Here is a 22,536-nt window from a genome sequence, read left to right on the forward strand (position 1 = left end):
GGGAGTGTCTGCGTTCCGAATTTTCCCCCGGGGGCCGTGGGCACATCCTCCACCCAGGAAAAGCGCACGCTGGGACCGAGGGAGTCGCGTCTGAAGGGTCCCCCCGGATCTGCCTTGCGGGTCGGGGGCCGGGGCGAGGCCGCGACCTCGGCCCGGTGAGCCGTGTGGGTGGCGCGCCCTCCGGAGCGAAGGAGCCCGGCTCGTACCACCCGGAAGCCAGCGGCTCCGTTGAAGCCCGGGTCCTGGGGTCGCGACCTTCACCCCCGTCCCTCGCAGGACGCGCCGCAGACCCGGGTGGCGGCGCCCCTACGAGGCGCGGCCCCTCCCCATGCCCTCGGATTCTCGGCGCCCGGCGCGGAGGGGTCCCGCGCGGCGGGGGGCGGAGGAGGGAGACCCGGAAGATGCGCGGTCTCGGGGAGAGGAAGGCGCCGGGACGCGGAGCCTGCATCTCCGCCTCCACCCCGGCTCCCGCGCGCCCCTGCCCGCGCTCCCAAGCCGGCCGAAGGTCGCCGTGCAGTCTCCGCAGCTGCGGGGCCCCGGCGCCCGGCCCGCGTCCAGCCCGAGGCAGGCGCCGCCGGGGCCGGCAGGGGCGACGCGCGCCAAAAAGCGGCGGGAAGGAGGCGGGGCGGAGCGCGCCCCGGGACCCCGACTCGGAGGCAGCCAGCTGGGGGGGCGGAGCGCCGGGCGGCAACCTGGGCGCCAGCCCGGCCCCGCCGCCCCGCGCTCCTCCTGCCAACGGCTGGGCGGCCCGCGCTGCCTTCCCGCCGGCCGGCTGCGGAAGGCGCTGACGCCCGCGGCCACCCCGCCCCGCGGCGCCTCCCCGCCGCGCGCCGATATAACCCGCCCGGGCGGCCCGCGCCCGCCCTGCCTCCCCGCCCGCGCCCGCCTCTCGGCCCGCGCCCACGAAGGGGTGAGGCGGCCGAGCCGGGGCCGGCGCCGGGCCGGCTCGGGCATCGATCCCGGGGCTCCGACGGCACCAGGTAGGCAGCGCGGGGACCTGGCGCGAGGGGCCTGGGCAGCCGGCGCACGGGCTCGCGGCCCCCGAGGCCGGAGTCGGTGGGAGGAGACCGAGCGCGCACTCGAGAGAGGGCGACGAGGGGGCGCCCCCGAGTCCGGCCAGCCCCTGGGACGCGGCACGTGGGGCGGCGGGGAGCCCGGGTCGGAGTCCGGCCCGCGAGGAGACGTGGGGTCCTGCCAGCCGCGCGGCGGCCTCTGGGGCCTGGATTCCCAGCGCCCCTGCCGCGGGTTAACCCCGCTCCACCCCGGCTTCCAGGGAAGGTGGAGGGTGCGACCCCGGGGAGAGGCTCGTTCCGGGCTGCAGGTGCCTGTAGCCGACAAGCTCCTCCCGCCGGGCCCCACTGCCTCTGCACCCACGAGGGCTGTTACCGATCCCGAGGCTTAGCCGCCCCAACCCCCGCAAGGCTGAGTGAGACCAGGTCTTGCCCCGGACCAGGAGAGCTGGGCGCGACCCTAAGCTGGTCCCAGGCAGTGGGGTACCAGGTTCCAGAGCGCATCTCTTGGTGGTCCTGTGTTGGCCTAGGTGCCCCACCTGTCTACTGAGTCCATTCCAAATGGCGGAGTCAGAATGTGGTCCCTGGGCGGGCCAGCCTGGCCAGAGACCGCACCTCTTTCCTGGATCCCTTCTCTCCTGGTCCTTTTAGGCCTTGGACTGGGGGGCGGGGCGGAGGGGGCGAGATGTAGCTGTTATTACCGTCTTACTCATCTTATATTTTTGTCTGGTCCCTAAGTGGATTTGCACAAAGTATGCACGTGTCTCCATAAATACATGCGTGACAGGTAGACCCTTGTCGATCAGCAAAGGGGCTGGAGGGAGAAGTGCACGGTTCACCTCTGATCAGAGGTCATTTGGTCCAAGTATACTGTGGCCGGTTTATTAATTACTGGACATTTGGGAGCCATTAGCTCAATGGTTTTCTTCTGTTTTGTTTGCCCACATTGTTGCCATTTGTTTGTTTCACCTTAATAAATTAACTTTTGGGGGAAAATACATTGTTTACCAAAAGTCCAGCACCCATCTTTTAATTTACTCAATAAAAGTTAAAAAGAAGAATTGTATCGATAACAAAAAGACAGAATAGTTAAACATTTGCAACATGTGAATGCATGGATTATGCACGTGCTTTTAAAAATAAGATAAAAAGTTGGGCGGGTACCAGAAGCTGCCAGGGTGTCAGCGGGGGACTACCAGAGGAATGGCCACAGGAAGCTCGAAGTCCTGGGGAAGGTTCTGGGGGACAGGGTAGCTGTCTCCAAATTCTGCAGGACAGCCCCCTAGAAGGGTCAGTCTGGGGCAGGGGTTAATCATGGAGGTGTGGAGGTCAGAATGTTCGGGTTCAAATCCCCTCATGGACCTTGAGCAAGTTACCTAACCACTCCAAGCCTCAGTTTACCCATCTGTAGAAAAGGGCGATAATAGCCCCTGCCCCAGAGGGTTGGGAGAACAGTAACCAAGATGCCATATCTAAAGTGCTTAGAATGATGCCTGCTCCTAGAAATGGGCCCCAAAGTGCTGGCTATTGGTGCTGCCCCAGAGACCAGAGAACCAGAAGCCCTCGGTGGGGTGGAGTGCCCCGTTCCCTGGTAGCCACAGGTCTCCCCTGGAGTGGGGGGAACGGAATGGCTGGCAGTGAGGCAGGAATCTGCCTGTGGTTTGGGTGGAGGCTGATGGCCTTTGTCAGGGGTACTGCAGCAAGGATGCCTCCTTTAGGAGCTATTTATAGAGCATGTCCCACCCACATCCACAAGTGGGATGCAGAGGACGCAGCCAAGATGGCGACGAAAAGGAGACACTGAGAACTTGGGGACAGGACCTGGCGGAGGTCCTGCCTGTAGTCAAGCATGGCATTCACCCCGTGATTCCTTCGGACACCCAAAAGGGAAATCACTTCATTGGTGGCTAAAAGGAAGCTGCGTGTTCATCTAACTGGGACACAGCTTCCGGTCACCAAATTCAAGGGGAATTTATCCTCTAGAGACTTGTATAAAAGATATCACACACAGGATGAACTTTGGGTTTAAAAAAAACAAAATAAATCAAAACAAAACAAAAAGCCAGAAACATTCTTCAGTTGTGCGTTTCTTCTACTAGCTCCCATTAAAGGAAAGGGCACATCTTTATTTTCCAATTTGGGCATTTCCTTGGGAGTACTGAGTCAATGTTTTAAAACTAGTCATTTTCTGATGATTTAGCTTCATACAGTAAAAAGGAAAAAAGAAACTTGAGAGGAGCAGTCTCTTGTCACCCTGACCTTACTTCTTGGGTGGACGGTACAAGCCTTATCACTATCACCCCAGAACACTGCGTGATAATTTACCCTGCAAATCACTGTCAAGTGCTTCCATGTCCTACCCAGATGTCTAGGACATACAAAACACGTCTGGAAGTAGCAGCATCCATTTGTGTGTAGCCAAAACATACTTTTTTTTTTTTTTTAAACGTTGCCTTCTTAAGGAGGTTACACAGGAGGCCTGGACAATCCTTTCTGTGTGTGTTATGCACAGAAAAATTGATTCTGTACAAGAAAAGCTCCCTCTGCTCATCTGGGGGCAAGTGCAAGACAGCTTTCAGTGAAGCCGGCTCTGAGAGCCTGCACAAGTGGGCATAAACTTCCTGTCTGTCCCCACCACTTTGCGTCCACTCTCTGGCTGGTATTCCCTTGCACACCACACATTTGCTCCTCAAAAGTGCTTTCGTTTCCTGGAGATGCTCCCCCAAATCAGAGACCTAAAGAGGGACTTCCCTGGTGGTCCGGTGGTTAAGAATCTGCCTTCCAATGCAGCGGACTTGGGTTTGATCCACATGCAGGGCACTGAGATCCCACATGTGGGGCACTGAGAAGATCCCACATGCCGTGGGGCCCTAAGCCCGTGCCCCCGTGTGCCACAACTAGAGACAAACCCTCGTGCGGCAAGGAAGAGCCTGCATGCTGCAGTGAAGATCCAATGCAGCCAAATAAATAAGTAAAATTTTTTAAAAAACCATTAAAAAAAAAAAAAAAAGACAGACCTAAAGAGAACAACAGTTCTCCCAGGGGAGTCGCTGATGTCTGCACCGCGTGCGGCTGTGGCAGCTTACACATTTCATTTGCACTGGTCATCGAGTTGAAATGAATCCTCAGACCTGCTACCTGAAGCCCCGGCACCACCTTTTCACAAATTTGCTTTTGTTTTATTTTTATTTTTATTTTGGCCGAGCCATGCAGCTTGTGGCATCTTAGTTCCCTGACCAGGGATTGAACCCACACCCTTGGCAATGAAAGCACGTAGTCCTAACCACTGGACTGCCAGGGAAGTCCCCCCATTTTGCTTTTCAATATCATCATAACTGGACTTGCCAGGAAATATCATAGTTTCCTGGGGCTGCCATAGCAGATGACCACAGACTAGGGGGTTTACAGCAGTAAACGTATTCTCTCATGGTCTGGAGCCCAGAAGCCCAAAATCCAGGTGTGGGCAGGGCTGGTTCCCTCTGGAGGCTCTGAGAAGGATCTGTCTCCCTCCCAGCTTCCTGGGCTTGCAGACGCGGCACCCCAGTCCCTGCCCCGTGTTCACGTGGCCTTCTCTCGCTCTCTCTGTGTCTGTGTCTCCCCTTTTCTGTCTCTTATAAGGACACTTGTTATTGGATTTAGGGCCCAGGCTAATCCAGGGTGATCCCATCTTCAGATCTTTATCCTATACTTTTGCGAAGGCCCTCATTACTCTGGGTAGACATATCTTTGCGGGGCGGGGGGGCGGGTTGCCATTCAACCCACTAGAATAACCATGATTCAATGTAATTGGTTTCCCTTGCTTTTGTTTTCGTTTTGTTTTTGTTTTTGTTTTTGTTTTGCCTGTGCCGCGTGTTGTGGGATCTCAGATCCCTGACCAGGGGTAGAACCCGGGCCCCAGCAGTGAAAGCTGAGAATCCTAACCAGGAGGCCATCAGGGAACTCCCTGAAATGTTTTTCTGAGAAGTGGTCCTCAGCCTTTGGGCTGCCCAGGGGCCAGGACACAAAAGGTGAAGACACTTGTTGTAAGCCACGTCCCTCTTCGCTGAAAGAGGAACGAGAGACGTCTGTTCCAAGCACAGCCAAGGCTGCAGGGGGCCCCTCCCCCAGCTTATCAGCTCTTCTCAACCCCACCCCCCGGCCCCCACATCTACAGCCACTGTGTCCTGGAAAACAGGCCACCCCTTCGAACCCAAGCATCCCCTCTCCCCGGTGACGGTGGGGGCTGCCACAGCCCCCAGGGTTGGGAGAGGGGACAAACATGGAGCGGCTTTGGGCCCTGGGGGTCAGAGAGGTGCTTAGAGGTGGGTGTGCTGGGGCACCAGCCTGCAGTGGGGGGAAGGGAGAGGTCGGGGAGGCGCCTTCGAGGGAACCGGACCCAGGAGAGAGGCCAGGCAGCAGGGAGGGCTCTGCCGGGCCCTGAGAGAGGAGATGGGGGCCCCGAGGGTCTCAGGGTGGCACTAGAGAGTCAGTGGCTGGGACACTCTGTGGACCTTGGACTTGGAATGAGTTCCCCCAAAGAGGGAGCCCCAGGCGGGACCTGGGAGCTGGAGGGGCGATGCCCCCAGAGCAAGAACTGTGCTTCAGCCCCGCCCACCTCTCTTGTTCTGCCAACCTGTTTTGGGGGCAAAGATGAGATATAACCGTGACAGTGCTCCCTCTGACGTGCACGCACCCGGGTGTTCACGCCAGCCACCTGCAGATGGCCACTGGAGCCAGAAAGCTCAGAGCAAGGGACTAAATGGGATGCAGGTGTCGTCTGGCTGCCCATGCCCGGCACACCGGAGGGCAGAGAGCACCGTGGTCAGGGCCCTGGGCTTGTGGTCCAGAAGGTGGCCCAGAACAGGCCTGGCTCCCCCTCGGCCTTGACGGAGGCTCTCTGCCCATGGGCGGGGTGGGGTACCCACCTGCCTTCCGGTTGCAGGAGCCCAGGCGGGGCTCCCTGAGCGGCCCGTGGGAGCACACCTGAGAGCCCCCAAGGGCAGACACAAGGTGTGGAGGGAGGGCTGGTCCAGCCCCCTCCCCCCTTACAGCACCAGGGCATCACCCAGACTGCCTCCCACCAGCCAGGGTGCAGGGCCCCCAGGCGGCAGGACTGGCTGGGTGCTCGGGGTCCCTCCTCTGTGGTCCTGCTCCGGCGGCTGCATGTGGGAGGGACCTGTCCCTGGTGCGTCCCCGCCCAGTGCCAGCCAGCAGGTCACTCCCTGAGGCCCTGGGTACCTGTGGGGAGGGGGCGGGGGTTCTAATTGCTCACCTGCTGCTCGGAGGGGCCAGGCCCGGTGGGGGCGGGGCTCTGGCTAATTGCACAGGTGGCTTCTCCGGGGGCAGGGATGCCTGCGTCGTGCTAGGTCCTTCAGAATGGACGGGGAAGGTGCCTCTCACGCCTCCCGCCTGATTTCCTGGGACTTTAGACATGGTTTCCCGGGCTGTTTTCTCCATTGGGGCTGAGACACATGAGAAAGACCTGGGGGTTTCTCTTTGGCAGCCTTCCGGCCTCCGAGCTCACCTGGGAGGTGCCCCCCTGCCAGACGGAGGCTGCTCCCACGTCCGGCACGCATGGCGGGGCCGTGTTGGAGGACAGGCCAGCATAGGGACCGGGAGGGCAGCCTGGGGCCCACTGTGGGTCCTGCCCTCCCGTGCAGGGATGTGGGGTGGGCGGCTTGCAGCGTGTCTGCCGGACGCCGAGAGGGGTCTCTGCAGAGCCGTTGGGGCTACAGGAGAGAAAGCTGTGCTCCTAGGAGGTTTTAGAAGCCTGTGCTTCCCAGGCAGGTCGCAAATAAACAAATCAAATCACCCTCTCTGCACCAGGCTGCTCTGCACTTAAGGTCCTCGGTCATTTGCATTTGCGCAATGCAAATTTAGCACAATTCTCCAAAAGACGGAAAGAGGGCCGCTAGTCATTGGTATGCAGATCGGAGGAGGAACCCCTAGGCATTTACGGTGCCCTGATCCACAAAGCCCTGTGATCAAAGACCTCTCACCTTTTACTTTCACCTCCTCTGCTTCCCCTGCTCAATGACAACCAAAAACCCCTCGTAATTAGGAACGACTCCGTCATTTCTTTTTTCTTCCGGAGGAAGGCAAGCTGAAACTTGCTCCTGGCTTCTTCGTTTCTGATCAGGGATGCTCCTTGCCTAATTGCTTGGCAGTAATGAGGGAGGAGAACGTAGGTTGTGAAAGTCTCCCCGAGCTTTTAGAAAGAAGCTGCAAATTAAAAACGAGGTATTGGTAAACAGGACGCTAATTGGATTAATGTGAAAATAATGAATTCTGATAAAAATAGCCCCCTAGACAGTTGGAAGATTGAGGTCAATGTAATTCCAAGATCACTGCCCGAATCATCATCTGGTCCATGTTCGAAAGGGTTAGAATAACAGGAAGAGTCCTGCTCTGGACAGTGGAGCGTGCAGGGTAAGAACGTGTGAGAGAGACGCCGTGTGAGTAGAGCTGGGTGAGCCGCGCACTAGCAGTCCTGGCAGGCTGTCTTTTCAGAGTTTTGGGGGCTCTCTGGCCCGGGTCACTTTGAGTGGCCAGCAGAACCTCAAGTTGCCGACTTCCTCTTTCTTCCCTCTACTGTCATGGAACCTCTTTCAGTTCCGTTTCTCTCCTCCTGACAAATCCACTCTCCCTAGAAGCGGTGGCAGCCGTGCCTCTGGGGACAGGAACTGGGTCTGGGACAGATGGGGTGGGAGAGCCTGGATTGGCCCTGCCTGGACTTTTTTGGACCTTTTGGGATTTGTGATACTCCACAGCATTTCGTTAACAGCAACAAAAACACAAACAAACAACAAACAAAAACAAAACAAAACAAACAAAACCAGAGGTAAAGAGTGACAAAAGTCATGGCAAGAGTGGCTGACTTTGGAATCAGCCAGCCCAGACCTGCCATGTGTCCCGTCAGACCCTGGCTTTGGTTGATGAGTGGAAAAGTACCTTCCCCATAAGGAGAGGATGTGGCCAGCTCAGCACTTGTGGCCCCAGGGAGGGACCCTTATCTGTCCCCTTATCTGGGCATCTCCAGGTGTAGCCAGGCCCTGGGGCTTATAAAGAGTTGATGTGGCCACCCTACCTTGTGGTCCAAACTAACCCTGAGCCCTGATATTTCAGAATTCAGATTAATGTATTAATTTTTTCCTTTTGGAGAAATAACATAGTATCTGAGTTGTTTGTTTGTAACACCACCAAGGGGTCTGATAGAAACACCCACAATCGAGCACATCCATGTCTCTTCAACAACAGCAACACACACACACACACACACACACACACACACACACAGATATTTACCTTAAATGGCAACAAAGACCACGAAGAGCCTTGTGTCTGTCCGCCCAGGGGTGTCGGCCCCGCACCTAAGGAAAGGCTTTCAGTTTTCTGAAATTTATGAATTTCAAAGTTCAGAAAAGGGGTGCGGAAAGGAACGAAGAAGCAGTATTTCAAAGGGGGCTAGACTCTTTATCCATCCACCCATCCATCCATCACTTGTCATGCATTCCTGAGCGCCCACAGTTTACCAGGCTCTGTTCGGTGGCGGGGGGTGGGGGGTGGGGATTGGCTAGGACCCCACAGCCTTGACCCTCAGTGATATCAGCTTAAAACCAAGTTGCCTGCTCCTCAGAGCCCAGGCAGCGGAGGGGAAGCAGGGTGCTGACTGTGCAGTCACGCAGGGTGCTTGTGGAGCCCAAGCCTCGCCCTGCCGAGGGCCCCTGGGGGCAAGCGGTGGCCCAGAACATCCTTTGTTCACGGCCACAGGCAGGGGCAGGTCTTGACCACCAGGGAGCAGCGTGAGCTGTGCCCAGAGCTGAGACGGCAGGGCCTCTGGGCAGCTTTGGGGCACCAGCTTCTCCAAGCCCTTCCTACCAGCATGTGGAAACTAACACAGGATGTGGGCAGAAGTTTGCAGGACACACAGCAGGTGGGTCAGAGATTTGGTCAAACTGGTGCTCCTGGAGCCTCCTGAGTCTGCAACAGGGGCTCAGTCCTGAAGAGCAAGCGTGTCCCAGGAAACACGGGAAGGACTTTGCCCAGGACAAGTCTGAAATGGGCGGTTTTGTCAGATGTTTATTTCCTAATGGTTTTAGGCCCAGCTGTGCTATGTGACGTTGGATAAGTTCCTTAGCCTCTCTGTGCCTGTGTCCTCGTATATAAAATGGAGGCTGCAGTTTTTCTCCTGGGTTGATGTGATGGATAACTGGTTCGTGTTTGTAAAGTGCCTTTTCCGGTGCCCGGTGCACAGTGAGTCACATGTCCGGTGGGGCAGCGAGGATTCACGGAGATCCGGCTACTGTCATACACCTTTGGAAACTCATCCTGGACTGCTGGGAAATGTTAAGAGCTGGATGAAGGAGAAGGATCATCTAACAGTGGGAGGTGGGAGGGGTAGGGGACAACCTTGACCGCCTCTCTGCTGCCCCCTCCCCAACTGCACAGTCACTACCCTGGCAGGAAGCAGGGGTTTCTGCTTAAAGGCGCAGCCCAGTTTTAGCTGACCCCCTACAGAGGGCCCCCAAGATGTGTCTTGGAGTGAAGGACGTTTATGGAAGGCAGAAGAACAGCCCCCCAAAAGCATTCACGCCCTAATTCCCAGAACCTGGGACTGTGACTTCACATGATTTGGACTGGCAATGGGTGATGGCACCCTGGGGTGTCTGGGTGGGCCGGTGTCAGCACAGGGGTCCCTCTAAGAAGGAGCAGGGAGGGTGGGAGCCAGAGCCAGAGAGAAGATGCCATGGAGGCAGAGGATGGAGGGATGCAGTTCAAGACGGGGGTGGTGGTGGTGGGGGGGTTGGCAGGAGCCAAGGAACGCAGGTGGCTTCTAGAAGCTGAAGAAAGCAAGGAGGTAGAGGTTGTCCCTGAGTCTCCAGAGGGAACAGCCCTGCTAACACCTGGATCTCAGTCTCACAAGACTCCTTTGGACCTCTGACCCCCAGAACTGTGAGAAAACAAACAGATGCCCTGTGGTCATCTGTTGTGGCTGCAACAGGGAAGTGAAACAAGCGCATAGCTGCAGGGCTCCTCCTCTCCTCCCCTCCACATGGAGATTAGCAGAGGCTTAGCCCTGATGTTCACATCTAGGCCTCCCAGGCTAACACCTGGTTCCAGCCTCGGCCAGGAGGAGCTTTCTAATCACGTCTTGTATGGGGAGAAGGGGTATAAAATACTCGAACTCCCAGTTGGACGCCATGCCCAGAACTGGTGGCCATTGTCACTTGGTGTCAATGGCTCTTTGGCCAGAGGTCCAGCTGTGACCATCACTCAAGGGTCACCCACCCATCTTTTGTCTCTGACATCCTTGTTCCTGCTGAGGAAGAACAGGATTTGTCACCCGAAGAGCCTGGGGCTGTTTGTCAACCATCCCTGTCCTGAGGGTGGGGCCGCAGCCTCCCCAGGCTCAGGACTTTCCTGTCTCCATGGGGGAGGGTAAGTGGGAGGGGGAGGGGGCGGGCCGGGGGGTCACCCCTGCAGGAGCCCAGGGTGCTGAGATACATCCATCACAGCTTGAGGATGGGCAGTGGGGGCTTGGCTTCCATGAGGACCTGTCCACTGCAGCCATCAGCTGGCTGAGCGTGGCTGGCAGAGCCCAGGGTGGGGGCAGGGGGAGCCCTTGGCATCCCTCTGGCTTCTCTGCCTCTTTTACCAGGACCAGGAGACACCCGCCTCCCACCACCACTCATTCTCACGGTGTGGTCAAAACGCCTCCCACCTGCACATGTGTACGTGCACGTGTATCCATGTGCACATGTGTGCGTGTGTGCACGTGTCTCTGTGTGTACATGTGTGCATTGTGCACGTGTGTCCATGCTTGTGTGCACGGGCGTGTGTGTGTGCATACGTGACATCCCTGAAGGGTGAGGGCTTTGGCTCCCGTGGTGGCCGCATCTTCAGTCACCGCCTTTCTGTCCAGCCCGGGGCTGCTGTTCTGCAAAGCGTCGTACACCCCAGGGTCTTCTCCTCAGGCTTGATGCAGCACGCATGCCTGTTCTAGGGGCCTCGGGTAATGGGGAGATCCCTGCAAATGATGTTTCCCAAACTTGTGTCGTGTGAAACTGTATCAGTTTCCTATGGCTGGGTAACAAACTGCCACAAACTCCGCCACAACAGCATGGACTTGTTCTCCTGTAGTCCTGGAGGCGGGATGGCTGAGGTGAGTCTCCCTGGACTGAAGTCCGGGTGCTGGCGGGGCTGCTTCCTTCCAGAGGCTCCAGGGAGAATCTGTTTCTTGCCTTCTCTGGCTTCTAGAGACGCCTGCATCTCTGGCTGTGGCCACGTCCTCCATCTGCAAAGCCACAGCCCAGCACCTTCTCCCCTCCCCGACCGCCAGCCTCCCCCCGTGAGGACCCTTGTTGGTAACACTGGGCCCACCTGGATAACCTAAGGGCTGCCACCTCCAGGTCCTAAATCCCACCTGCAATGTCTCTCTTTTTATTTTATTTTATTTATTGATTGATTGATTGATTTTATTGGCTGTGTTTGGTCTTTTTTGCTGTGCGCAGGCTTTCTTTAGTTGCGGTGAGCTGGGGCTACTCTTCGTTGTGGTGTGCGGGCTGCTCATTGCCGTGGCTTCTGTTGTTGCGGAGCACAGGCTCTAGGCGCGTGGGCTTCAGTAGTTGCAGCACACGGGCTCAGTAGTTGTGGCGCACGGGCTCTAGAGCGCAGGCTCAGTAGTTGTGGCACACGGGCTTAGTTGCTCCACGGCATGTGGGATCTTCCTGGGGCAGGGATCGAACCCGTGTCCCCTGCATTGGCAGGCGGATTCTCAACCACTGCGCCACCTGGGAAGCCCTGCAGCGTCCCTCTTGCTGTGTCTACCCAGAGCGGGGCTGAGCTTTCCGTGCTGCTGCCCACAGTGGGCGAGGGAAGGGACAGTATGTGTCCCCCAAATCCGCGTCCTCCTCAAAGTCCTTCTGGCCGGCACTTAAAAATGGGGCCTGGAAATTCAGAGTGTGGTGTTGCGGCTGCATGTTACACCGAATTACCCGAATTTACTCTGAGTGTGTGTGTGTGTGTGTGTGTGTGTGTGTAAGACAAAAAGAGCTGAATATCAGCAGTTTCATGGTGGGACCTGATATTGATACAGATGGACGCTTGTCTGTTAGAAGCATCTACTGACCTACACAGGTGAAATGATATAATTTGTAGAATTGGCTTCTGCTGGAGGACAGACTGATGCTGAGGCCAGGGGACAGACCCGCGGTTCGCTGCACCCGTCTCTCTACCTCTGAGTGTGTTTGTGAATTTTGACAAAGAGCGGGAGAGGAAAAGCACACAAAGGCAAGCGGAGCCAGTGTCTCCACTCCCGGCTCCTGCACCTCCAGCTCCGCCTCCCCCAGGCGGGCCCGTCGCCAGGCCGCCGTGCAGAGAGCATGGCATCCACCTGGAGCAGGGGGCACAGGCCAGCCCGCGGCCCCAGGGCTCCTGGCCACGCTCCGCCCCGTCTGCCCTGAGGCTCCAGGCCGGCCACGCTGCTTCCACGGCTCCAATGTCATCGCCTAGGCGACCGGGACGCTGCCGCCACCGCCCGCCTGCCCAGCCACGAGCCGAGGGCCTCCCGGCTGCCTCCCCTCTGCACCGACCCTCCAGGGCCCAGGCCCTGCCGAGGTAGGCTTGGCTGCGTCCGGCCCTCCTCTTTCAGGTGCCAGGTGGGGCTCCTTGGGGCCACCCTGGGGTGCAGAGGCGCCTCCCCACTGGCTCCCGCCCGGTGCGTGGGAACGGGGTGTCCCGGGGGCAGGGGTGGGAGACAGGCCCGTGCGGGGAGGCCTCGCCTGTGGCCCCCCGGTGGAGCTCAGGCAAGCTGGGGGAGGCACTGCTGCGTGGCACTGCCGTCTGCCCCCAGGGGTGCGGGGAGAAATGTGCGTGGCCGGGGCCGGGGCGGGGAGAGCGGGGGGACAGAAGTGCCTCCGGTGCGGCTGCCTCCACCCTTGGACCCGCCGGGAACGCTCTCCACTTCCTGCCAAGGAGGCCCTGCCCTGGCCGCACGGCCAGGCTGGCCCCACTGGGGCCACGGGGCCTCAGCCCCAGCGGGGCCAGCCCAGACCGGGCTTTCCCCGGCTCCCTCAGCCACTGGAGGCCCCGGAGCCCGCCCTGGCCCTCACCTGGCTGCCCCCAGCATCACCCAGACCCGGGCAGCGGGAGTCGGCTGCCTGTGCCGCCCGCCGACCACGGGGGTCCCACCTGCGCGGCTGGACGCCTGGGGCGCCTCTGGGGCCGCACACTGGAGCGGAGGGGCTGGGGTGGGGGAGTCACCCTGCTGAGGGCAGAGTGCGTGCCTGTGCGGGGGTATGCACGTGTGTGTCTGCACGTGTGCCTGTGTGCTGACGGTGTGGCGGGCGGGGGGCCCCGTAGCTGGCTCTCGGCCCCGCGTGCCGCCCGTCAGGAAGCAGCCTGTCAAGCTTGAGTGGAACGAGGGGTGAGGGTTTGACTGAGAGGCGGCCGATGGCAGATTTACAGACGGCCCCAGTGGCCAGACGGGAGCCGCGTGGGCACCCCAAGATGCCCCGGGCGTCCTGCTAGATGCTTCTGAGTAGGTCAGCCCTGCGTGTGGGTGTGAGTCCCCATTCTGCAGATGAGAAGACAGAGGCCTGAACGTGCACGCCGCCGGTGGGTGGCTGATGGCACCTGAGTCTGCAGCTGGTTGAGGGGCTGAACTCAAACATGCCTTAACCCGATGTGGCTCAGTGTGGAAGGGGGTGCCGGGGCAGGACACGTGTCCTCATCCCTTCCTGCCCGCTCCTGCATCCCCCTGGTCCATGCCCTACCCGCCCCACATGGACCCAGCCAAGCCCTGCTCCCACTGGCCACCCGCCTCTGGGCTCGCCAAGCCCACGATGTGCCCCCGGGTGGCCTTCCTCACCCAAACCCCACTGCAGCCCTCTGGGAACCGAAAGCCCTCGTCGCTCCCCGAGGCCCACAGCTGCAGGTCCAGGGCCCTTCCTGTGGCCAGGGCCTCCGGGCACCCTGTCCCCTCTCCAGCCCACCTGGCGATTCCTGCCGCCCCCGACCTGAAGGGCCATCGAGGGCCTGTCCTTGGCCGAGCTCCGCCCCACCGGTGCCCCTCCATCCCCCTCTCCCCCAGCTCGTGAGACGGAAAATGACAACTCGTGGGGGTGTTCATTTACCCTCGGGCTGAGCCCGGCCTGTCCACCCCCCTTCAGGGTGCCCTTCACCCTGTAGGGGGAGAGGCTGGTTCTCTTGCCCGCCCCCCAAGAGAGGGGACCCCCCGGAGGGTGGGGCTGCCTGGAGGGCGGGGAAGGGGTTAGGTTGATCCTAACCGGAGTGGGGCTCACACCCAGCCTTGGCACTTCAGAGCTGAGTGGCCCCGGGCAAGCGGTCCGCTCTCTCTGTGCTTCTGTAAGAACATCTGGGAAGTGGGCGGCGGGGAGGGGCAGCAGCGCCTTCCCCTCGGGGCTGCTTTGAAGACTGAGATCGAGACACGCAGGGGCCTCCGGGCGGGGGCTGGCACTGAGTGGGCACACAGTAGGGGCTGGGCATCACCATCAGAAAGAGCCCCCCGGGCCAGGCAGGGGGGTGGGGGCGCCTGGGAGATGTGGGGGCAGGAAGGCAGGAGGCACAGAGGCAGCTCTGTGAGGTGCTCATGACAGACGCTCCTGGAGAGAGCGAGGGATGGCTGGACCCGTGCCGTGGCGCTTGGATGAAGTCATGTAAGATGTCTGCTGACTTCAGAGCCAGAAAGGAACGGAATTCATGAGTCAAATGGAGCTCTCGAAAAAAATCATGGCCCGGATGGCTGGGGGCGGGGGCGGGGAGCTGAGAGGGTTCAGGAAATTAGCGCGTCCTGGGCCCAGGGTGGGAGGCAGGAGTCTGCGCAGGGCGGGGACGCGGCTGGGGGGGTTCCCTTCAAGGAACGTGGAGGAGCCCGGACGAGGTGGGCAGGTGGGGCGGAAGGTTTGGGAATGGCCGTGCAGGGCGTGGTTGAAGGAGCACAGGTGCTTGGCGGGGGAGAGAAGATTCTGGAGGACCGAGCGTGGCACGTGGCGTGTGGAGGTAGGACCCCAAGAGGGGAGGCTTGGAGGAGACGGAAAGGGCAGGGGTGCCTGGCAGCCTGGTGGGTGAGAGTGTTGTGGAAAGTGGGGTCCGGCCGCTTGCAGCTCAAAAGCCAAAAAAGAGGCAAGTTTGATGGAAAGGAAAGTTTGCTTTATTTCGGAGGCTGACGACGGGGTTGCAGGGTGGTGGGCGGACTCCTGTCCAAAGGCTGACTCCCCACCGCCCACTCAGCTGACAATCAGTGGGCAAGAGCTTCTGCAGGCGGAGGGAGGGAGCCACGTGCAGAAGCAGCGCCGTCAGCGCGGACAGTCTTCTTGCAATTGGTCATCGGCGGTCTGATCAGCGTCATCTTGATTGTTTCGGTACAGTGAGTCTTCAAGTCCAGGGTCAGTTTGTTCCCGTTGCTTTGAGGCCAGTTCTCTTTGTCTTTTCGTTTTGGCCATGCTGCACAGCGTGCGGGATCTTCGTTCCCCAGTCAGGAATCGAAGCCCCCTGCACTGGAAGCCCAGGGTCTAACCCCTGGACCGCCGGGCAATTCCTTGAGGCCAGTTCTCAGAACGGTGGCCGCTTACGTCATGGCTACAGTCTGGTCACCATGTAGTTGGCTTCTTCCACGTGGTGGGGGTACAGGGGTGGGACGCATGACCTCACCTACATCCAGCCACTGTTGGGCCATCAGGTGAGGCAGAAGCAGGAGACTGGCCAAGAGGCTGCTGCACTTACGGGGATGGGGTGGGGGGGGTGAGGAGGTCTGGGACTGGGGTGGCCTTGCGGGTGGGAGGCCGGATTCCAGGTGCCTGTGGAGGCGGGGGTGGAGGTGGGCAGTGAGGCGGAGGGTCCAGGGTGCGCCGGGCTGCTGTCCACTCCTCTGCCCGCTCCTGGCCACCCTCGGCGCTCACTTGGAACGCGCCGCGGCTGAAAGCTCAGACACCCGCCCTGCCCCAAGCGTCTCTTCCTCTCCAGGCTTGTGAGGCTCCCGGCCGTGCAGTCGCCCGCCTCCTGGGTCCCCTTCCCACGCCCCATGCTGGTCTGAACCTCCCTCACCGACACCCTCACTTCTGCTCCCACGCCTCCATCCGGGTCCCCCCAACAGGAGTCTGGGTGCTGCCGTGGGGGCGCCCATACGTTGTGACACAGGGCTCATAACATCTCCAAGCTCAGGGGCACTGCGCCAGCCCAAGCAGAAATCCATCATTTTGCCTTGAGTGGGCAGGTTGTCTGTTACGCCTGGGTTTCTGCTGCCGTGGGGTGCGGGGTCCATCATTCTTCTGCAGGTGCCTCGGTCTTAGGGAGACCACCGATGGGGAGGTCCCTGCAAGTGAACCAGGGACAGCCCTGGGCTCTGCGCTCTGCTGCCCCTGCGACCAGGGCAGCTTTATCCCTCCTCCTCTGTTGCTACCCTGATCCTCAGTAACTGCTGGTCAATCGCAACGTACTTGTGTTTCTCGAGCTCCTTGTCTGTGCCTGTGTCAGCGCCCTGCTGAGTGCTTTGGCGTTTCCCACACATCACAGGGAACAGCCTCAGAATGGGCAAGACACCAGTCCAAGGTCACACAGCTACAGAGCAGAGCGGCAGAGGTGGGCTACGTGGACAGAGTGGGAGGGGGGGCCGGGAGCACGGCAGGCAGTGCCGAGCCGCAGAGCCGAAAACCAGGGGACAGGAGTCACGTGTCCTGGTCTGACCTGCACACGTTGGGGGCGGAGGCCGGGATGGGAGGAAAATCACGGGCAGGTCAGCAGAAGGCAGGGGGCCCCGGACGTGGGCAGGGCCTCAATGTGTGGGTGAAGAATGAAGGGTGGACCAGGGACTTCCCAGCAGCGTGCGGGTGGGGCTGCGTGGGTGGGAGCACAGACTGGGGAGGGGGTCGAGCCTCCCGTGCGCCCCTCCTCGAGAGGCCAAGTGGAGGGCAAGTTCAGGAGCAAAGACGTCAGAGCCAGCCGGCGGGCGGGGCTCCCTGCTCCGGCCACCGGTGCGCCCTCAGGGGGGTGAGCTAACCTCTCTGTGCGCCTCCGCGCCGGTGCCTGCCCTGCTGGGCCACTGGGGCGCTCGGCCACGCTCGGGCGACTCTGGTGTAGCCGCGTGAGTTCCTCCACCAGGAAGCTGGCTGTGGCAGTTGCGGGGCGCGGCGGGGGGCCAGGTGCCCCGGGCCCCCAACCCTCAGCTCGGCCCGGCGCCTCTCCCGGCAAAGGTCTGGGTGGCCCGGAGCCCGGCAGCCCTGGAGGACTTGGTCGGCCATTTCCTTCCAGAAGTGCGTGAGGCCACGTGGTGGGAGGGCCACCCAGCTCCTGCCTCACGTGGGTGCTAAGCCAACCGTTAGATTCAAACAGAAACTGCCAGGCAACCCGCGGTGCTCCAGGCCGGGTAAGAGGCAGCGGGGCTGGGGACACCGGGGGCGGCCCCCGCTCTGCGCCCCCCCCGCCGCCGCCTGCCCGGGCCCAGCCCCAGAGGGAGAGGGCGGCTTAATCGGGCACCTCCAGCTGTTTGCACATTTCACAAGCGCACCCGGCCCCAGGGTGGGGAGGCTAAATTTGTCCCTCGTCCTCAGCGCTGGGCTCCCCCTGAGCCGGCAGAGGGGCCGCGGGGAGCCCCCCCAGGGCGACGGAGGCTGCAGCACGTGTCCCTCCCGGGCCCCGCAGGCCCGGTCTCTCCGCCGGAGGCCCAGGTGCCACCCTGGCCGGGGGGCCCGTCCGTACCCCAGCCCACGCCCTGCGGGGCCAGCGGGGCCCAGGCTGCCCAGGCTCCTGTGGCCACGTGGCTGGGCGCGGGCGGAAGAGGGGGATGAAGATGGCCGCCGCCCTTGCTCCCCGCGGGTGACACGCTCCTGGCCACCACTCCAGGTGGGACCCCTGCCCCGGCCCCACCGGGCGAGGGCAGCCCGTCCCGGGGGGTGGCTGGGGTCCCAGAGGACCCTGAGGTCCGCGGGCCCGGGAAGCTGGGCAGCGGGTGTCCTGCTGGAATTCAGCCGGGCCACCACCCGGGGACAGCGCTGTGTCACGGCGGGGCCTCCTGCGTCCCTGCGTGACGGCCCCCTGACCCCTCCGCCCAGGTATGGGGACTTCTGAATGCTGGGACGTTCTGCTGTCCCTCAAGACAAGGCCGCAGGGTATTGGAAGGGGCGCAGGAAGGGCCCTGGGTCTGTCCTGTGATGGTGTAGTGTTGTCTGCCCCTTAGATTTCAGTCCACCAACATTTACTGAAATAACCACTGAAATAACCGGAGATGGGGCCACTGGGACAACCAGCATGTAGCTTAGGACAATCGAGATGGAGTGCTGTGGGGAGGGGCAGGGTAGAGCTCTTTGGGTTTTTCCCCACTAAACTGAATGGGGCCGCACCCCCTCCCACAAAGCTGGCAGCCAGATGGCCATGGGGGAGGGGCCTGTGGCATGAGTCGTCCTTCCCTGCGCTCAGGCCAAGTGTCCACGCTCTGGACCAGGGCTCTCGCAGGTGGGCTGGGGCTGACTCTACGGGTGGGGTGCCCCTCCTGGGAGGCTCACTGGGGCCCCAGTTTATGGCAGCTGGTTTTGGGGCCCCAGGCAGGGGTGGGCCGAGGGGACAGGCAAGCCAGAGGCCTCGCAATCCTGCCCGACCGACAAGGCCGCCCTTCGGGACCACGCCACCGAAGGGGTGTCTGTGCCCTGCCGCCTGCCAGGGGACGGGGGCAGGACACGAGGTGTCCTGTTCCGGAGTCAGGGAGGACAGTGGCTTCCTGGAGGAGGCAGGGCCTGGCAGGACAAAGATGGGGTGGAGAGTGGACGGTGGACCAGGGGTGAGCGTGGAGGCAGCCCTGGCTGGGGGGGCAGGGCCAGGGGCAGGGCGGGGGCAGGGCGGCAGCCCGTGGAAACAGGGCCCGGAGCCCAGGCAGGCTGTGGCTGTGGCTGGCATCTGTGGAGGACGAGGTCAGAGGGTCGAGCAGAGCTCGTGAAGGAAGAGCTGCAGCCCCCCGGGGCCTCCGGCTCCCACCAGCCTGGGGCAGAAGGGCTGCGTCTGCTCCTGGGGTGAGGCCTCCTGCGGTCTGGGCTGCGGCTCGAGTCCCAGCCGGGACCCTTGGTAGCTTGGGGCACCTTTCTTGGGCCTCGGAGCGCCTGCCCTGGGGTGGCAGTCACTGCCCGACAAGGCGGTGTGAGAGCCTGGGGCCCTGGCAGCCGCTGGCCCCCTTCTCCCCTGCGGCACCGGACCCCTGGGCTGGAACCTTCTCTGCTGTGGGGGCTGTGGTGCGCTGCAGGATGTGGGGCCGCGTCCCCTCCCCCAGATGGCTCTGAGGCCTCGGGGCGTCCCCACGTCACCTGGAGAATTCAGTGGGGCCTGGAGCTGCGTCTCCACTTAAGCTTGGGGTGAGGTCTCTGGGCCACACGGCCCCCGCCCTGCCTCTCTAGAGTCACAAAGTTTTGCTGGAAATTCCTTGAGGTGAGGCAGTGTTGGTGGCCCCGGCCCATGGGGACTGGGGCATGTGGGAGGTACCCGAGCTGAGAGACAGGGCCGCCTCTGATGCAGCAGTCCCGGGGGGGGGCCTCCAGGAACGCAGGGTTTCCTTGAGTCCAGCCCCCATCAGCGCCGCACCCCGCCGTCTGTCTCACATCCACGTCTCGCTTGGAGACCGGCCCTGACCAGGACTGGACCCCTCTCGGTGTAACAGGACGCATTTCCCCCCGAGCAGCTTCACCTTCACGGTAAAGCAACGCTGTGCACCGTGCTCTGCACGGCGTGGCGTCACCACTGCCACCTGAAGAGGTGTCATCGAAAGCCGGTCTCTTCCCCCCACGCATGAGATTTTTTAAATGATTTGCGTCGTTTGCAAAAGCAGTTTCCATTGTGAGCACATCTCCAAATTTGAAGTGCATGTTGGGGCAATTGGATTTAATTTGCAGAAAGTGGTTTCAGAATTGCTTTCTCTTACTCATCTGTGTGAACCTTGGCCACTTTGGCCGAAATGCACCTAGTGAGTAAAGGGAATATACCGTCCCAGCCCGAGGGGAGGGAGGGCTGGGCCCGTGGAGCCCCGGGGGTTCCGGGTGGCGGCCTGAGGCCGGGCCTCCACCGTGCGTCTTCCTGGCGCCCCAGCTCCGGCCCGGGTGGCGGGCGCTCCCTGACACCTGCAGGGACCAGGTCTGCGGCTCTGTCACTTGTAGCCCAGTACAGCCAGCTCTTTGGAGTTTTCCAGGGAGGGTGGAGATCGGGGTGCTGCGTGGCTTCCTGGGTCAAGTCCCCCGGATCCTCTAAGTAATGCAGGCGGGTTTCTGGACCCGTTTTGCCGATGGAGAACCTGCATGGAAGTCACCGTCACAGGCGTGCCATCCTCAGGCGGACAGCCCAAGGGAGCCTCGCAGTGGGCGAGGTGGGCCTGTGTGAGGCTCTCCTCTGGGGCGGGTCTGTCCCAGAGTCACTGTGAGTCCCCGGGGCACTGGCTAAGAGTGGACACGGAGTCCTGGGTTTGGGGATGTATTTGGGGCAGAAGCCGCAGGATCTGCTGAAGGCAGTGGCGTTTGGAGACCCCGGACCACCCTTTCCTTCAGTAAGACTGAACCACCTCTGTCTGCAGTCCTGGTGCTGAGGGCTGGGCGGGGCGGGGGGGGGGTAGGGTTCCCGCCCCCTCTTCCTGCCCAGAGGTCCAGGCACCCGTAGGTCTGTCCCCGAGCCAGAGCCGGCCTGTGTGCTGCAGGCGCCTCCGACCCCAGCAGCTGGGGTGAAGCAGGGGGTGGGGTGAAGGATGCTGCCTGTGGCCCCCCGGAGTGGGGGCCTCTCTGTCCCACTTGCAGGCTGTTCTGGGGGGAGGGGGCCTCGGGGAGGTTCCCCGTGCTGACCTGCCCCCCCAGACGCTGGGCGGCAGGAGATGCTGAGACCTGGGGCTGGGCTTTGGGGGAGAAACGGTCTTTACCTTCCGTGCGGCTGGCGGAGCGAGGCACTCAGGACACACTTGGCAGTGCTGGTCCCCCCACACTTACGCCAGGCTCCTTCTCTGGAATTAAAATGTCCGCATTGAGGTGAAATTCACATAACATAAAGCTGACCCTTTACAGCAAACTGTCCAGTGGCGTTTAGCACATTCACGGTGTCGTGCAGCCCTCACCCCACCTTACTCCAGCAGTCACCCCCAGCCCCCGCCCCCAGCCCCAAGCCGGCGGTCTGCCTTCCGCCTCTGTGGGCTCACTGTCCTGGACGTTTCATAAAGGGACCCTTGTGGCACGATGTTCTGAGGCTCGCAGAGACGTGGCCGGTGTGAGCAAGATTCCAGCGTGCGGACCTACCAGGATTTGTTTATTTGTTCGTCCATTGACGCACCTTTGGGCTGTTTCCACCTTTCCACTGTTGTGAATGGTGCTGCAGTGACCAGAGACGGGATCTCGCCGTCCCCTTGCTGTGTGACGGTCGTCGAGGCGTTGTCCGTCTCTGGGCTTAGATGGTCCATTGGCAAAATGAAGGGGGTGGGACCAAACGGTCTGGGCCAGTTGAGCCTCGTGTTGGCACACCCTGCCCACACCAAGAGCTCACCCTGACTAATTTCTGCTCACCCAAAAAGGACCAGCCATGGGGAGTGGGCGAGGGTGGGGTTCTGCCCAGCTTCAGCTTGGTGGCCTGCTTCATGCCTGCCCTGGCTGGCGTGTTCTGCTTCCTACCAAGTCCACCCTGTTCTGCGTTACCACGTGGCCGGCTCCACACTGACACTCAGCTCCACTGGGTTTTGGACAGCTCAGCCCAGGATGGGAGTGATCTCCCCAGCACAGGAGGCATGCAAGTGAGCACTAGCCAGCCCCTTATTAAAACCCTGTGGATCGTGTGCTGAAGGTTTGAGGTGGAGGGGGGAGGAAGCATGACTAAGTTAATTTCTAATTCTGAGAAAACCGCTCTATCGTCCCTGCATTTACAGCTGTGCTGTGTGACCTCAGCAGGTCATGTAACCTCTCTGAGCCCCGGTCTCCTGAGAGTGGGTAGAATGGTCTCCGAGCCTGCTGGAGAGTTGCTCTGTGGCCAGCACTTTCCAAGCTACTTGTCTTGGCCATCCTTGCTTGGCCCCACCTTAGCCTGCGCCGCCCGGCCCCTCCCAGCTCGTGCCACCGCTCCAGGGACGGTGGCCTGGCACGTGGCAGCCCCGGGAGCACACCACAGCCCCTGTCAGGGCCCACCGCCTGGAGACAGACAAAGCGACAGATTGCAGGCCGCGCCCTCCCTCCCCCGACGGCCGTGGGCAGGTCCAGGCCTGCCCGCTTGGGCACTGCCAGGCGGTGGCCTAGCTGATTCCCAAGGCCCCTTGCCAAGGACCTGGAGGCCGGCCCAGGGGAGACGTCACCTCGGCCTGGGTGGGGGCCGTGGGCCAGGTGGGCGCTGGTTTCCCTGCCCCTCCCCCCCACGGTAGGGCAAGGGTTCCACATGTGCCCGGCATGGTCACTGCCGCCTCCTCCCGGCTGGAGCCTGGGCACGGAGGCTGTCAGGAGGGGTGACAGAGGGTACAAAGACCAGCACGCACTGGGCCGGGGCGCCCCAACCCCTGAGCGTCTCCTTGAAGGGAGGGCCGCTCGTGCAGTGACCCCCC

General features: G+C 61.3%; 2 protein-coding genes across 4 annotated transcripts in view; one reads left to right on the top strand and one right to left on the bottom strand.

The window, feature by feature from the left end:
* Positions 1 to 857: 857 nt before the first annotated feature.
* TP73 (tumor protein p73) overlaps positions 858 to 22,536 on the top strand; it is a 70,834-nt gene continuing 49,155 nt past the window's right edge. For all 3 annotated transcript variants that reach the window (XM_057750616.1, XM_057750623.1, XM_057750631.1), the window contains exon 1: positions 858 to 980. The gene's annotated coding sequence lies outside the window, so the exon portion shown is untranslated. The remainder of the gene's footprint in view (positions 981 to 22,536) is intronic.
* Positions 14,714 to 21,414, bottom strand: LOC130834969 (proline-rich protein 36-like). Its single transcript, XM_057706110.1, has 10 exons — positions 21,288 to 21,414; positions 20,759 to 20,859; positions 19,967 to 20,101; positions 19,586 to 19,731; positions 18,972 to 19,113; positions 18,599 to 18,893; positions 17,512 to 18,087; positions 17,005 to 17,113; positions 15,732 to 15,923; positions 14,714 to 15,029 (listed from the first exon to the last, which is right to left on the bottom strand). Exons 1-10 carry the CDS (start codon positions 21,412 to 21,414, stop codon positions 14,714 to 14,716), a joined length of 2,139 nt encoding a protein of 712 aa, XP_057562093.1.

The sequence above is a fragment of the Hippopotamus amphibius genome, chromosome 1, assembly GCF_030028045.1.
Source record: "Hippopotamus amphibius kiboko isolate mHipAmp2 chromosome 1, mHipAmp2.hap2, whole genome shotgun sequence".
Taxonomy (NCBI): Eukaryota; Metazoa; Chordata; class Mammalia; order Artiodactyla; family Hippopotamidae; genus Hippopotamus; species Hippopotamus amphibius.

Bases quoted from the DNA above. Each gene is read 5' to 3' on its own strand.
- LOC130834969 (XM_057706110.1), bottom strand. From the start codon at position 21,414: ATGGACCATCTAAGCCCAGAGACGGACAACGCCTCGACGACCGTCACA. The intron at 19,732-19,966 runs GTATATTCCCTT...ACACCTCTTCAG, and splicing joins CCTCCCCTCGGGCTGGGACG to GTGGCAGTGGTGACGCCACG. The intron at 15,924-17,004 runs GTTAGCTCACCC...CTGAGCTTTCAG, and splicing joins GCGCGGAGGCGCACAGAGAG to CCGCGGCGCGTTCCAAGTGA.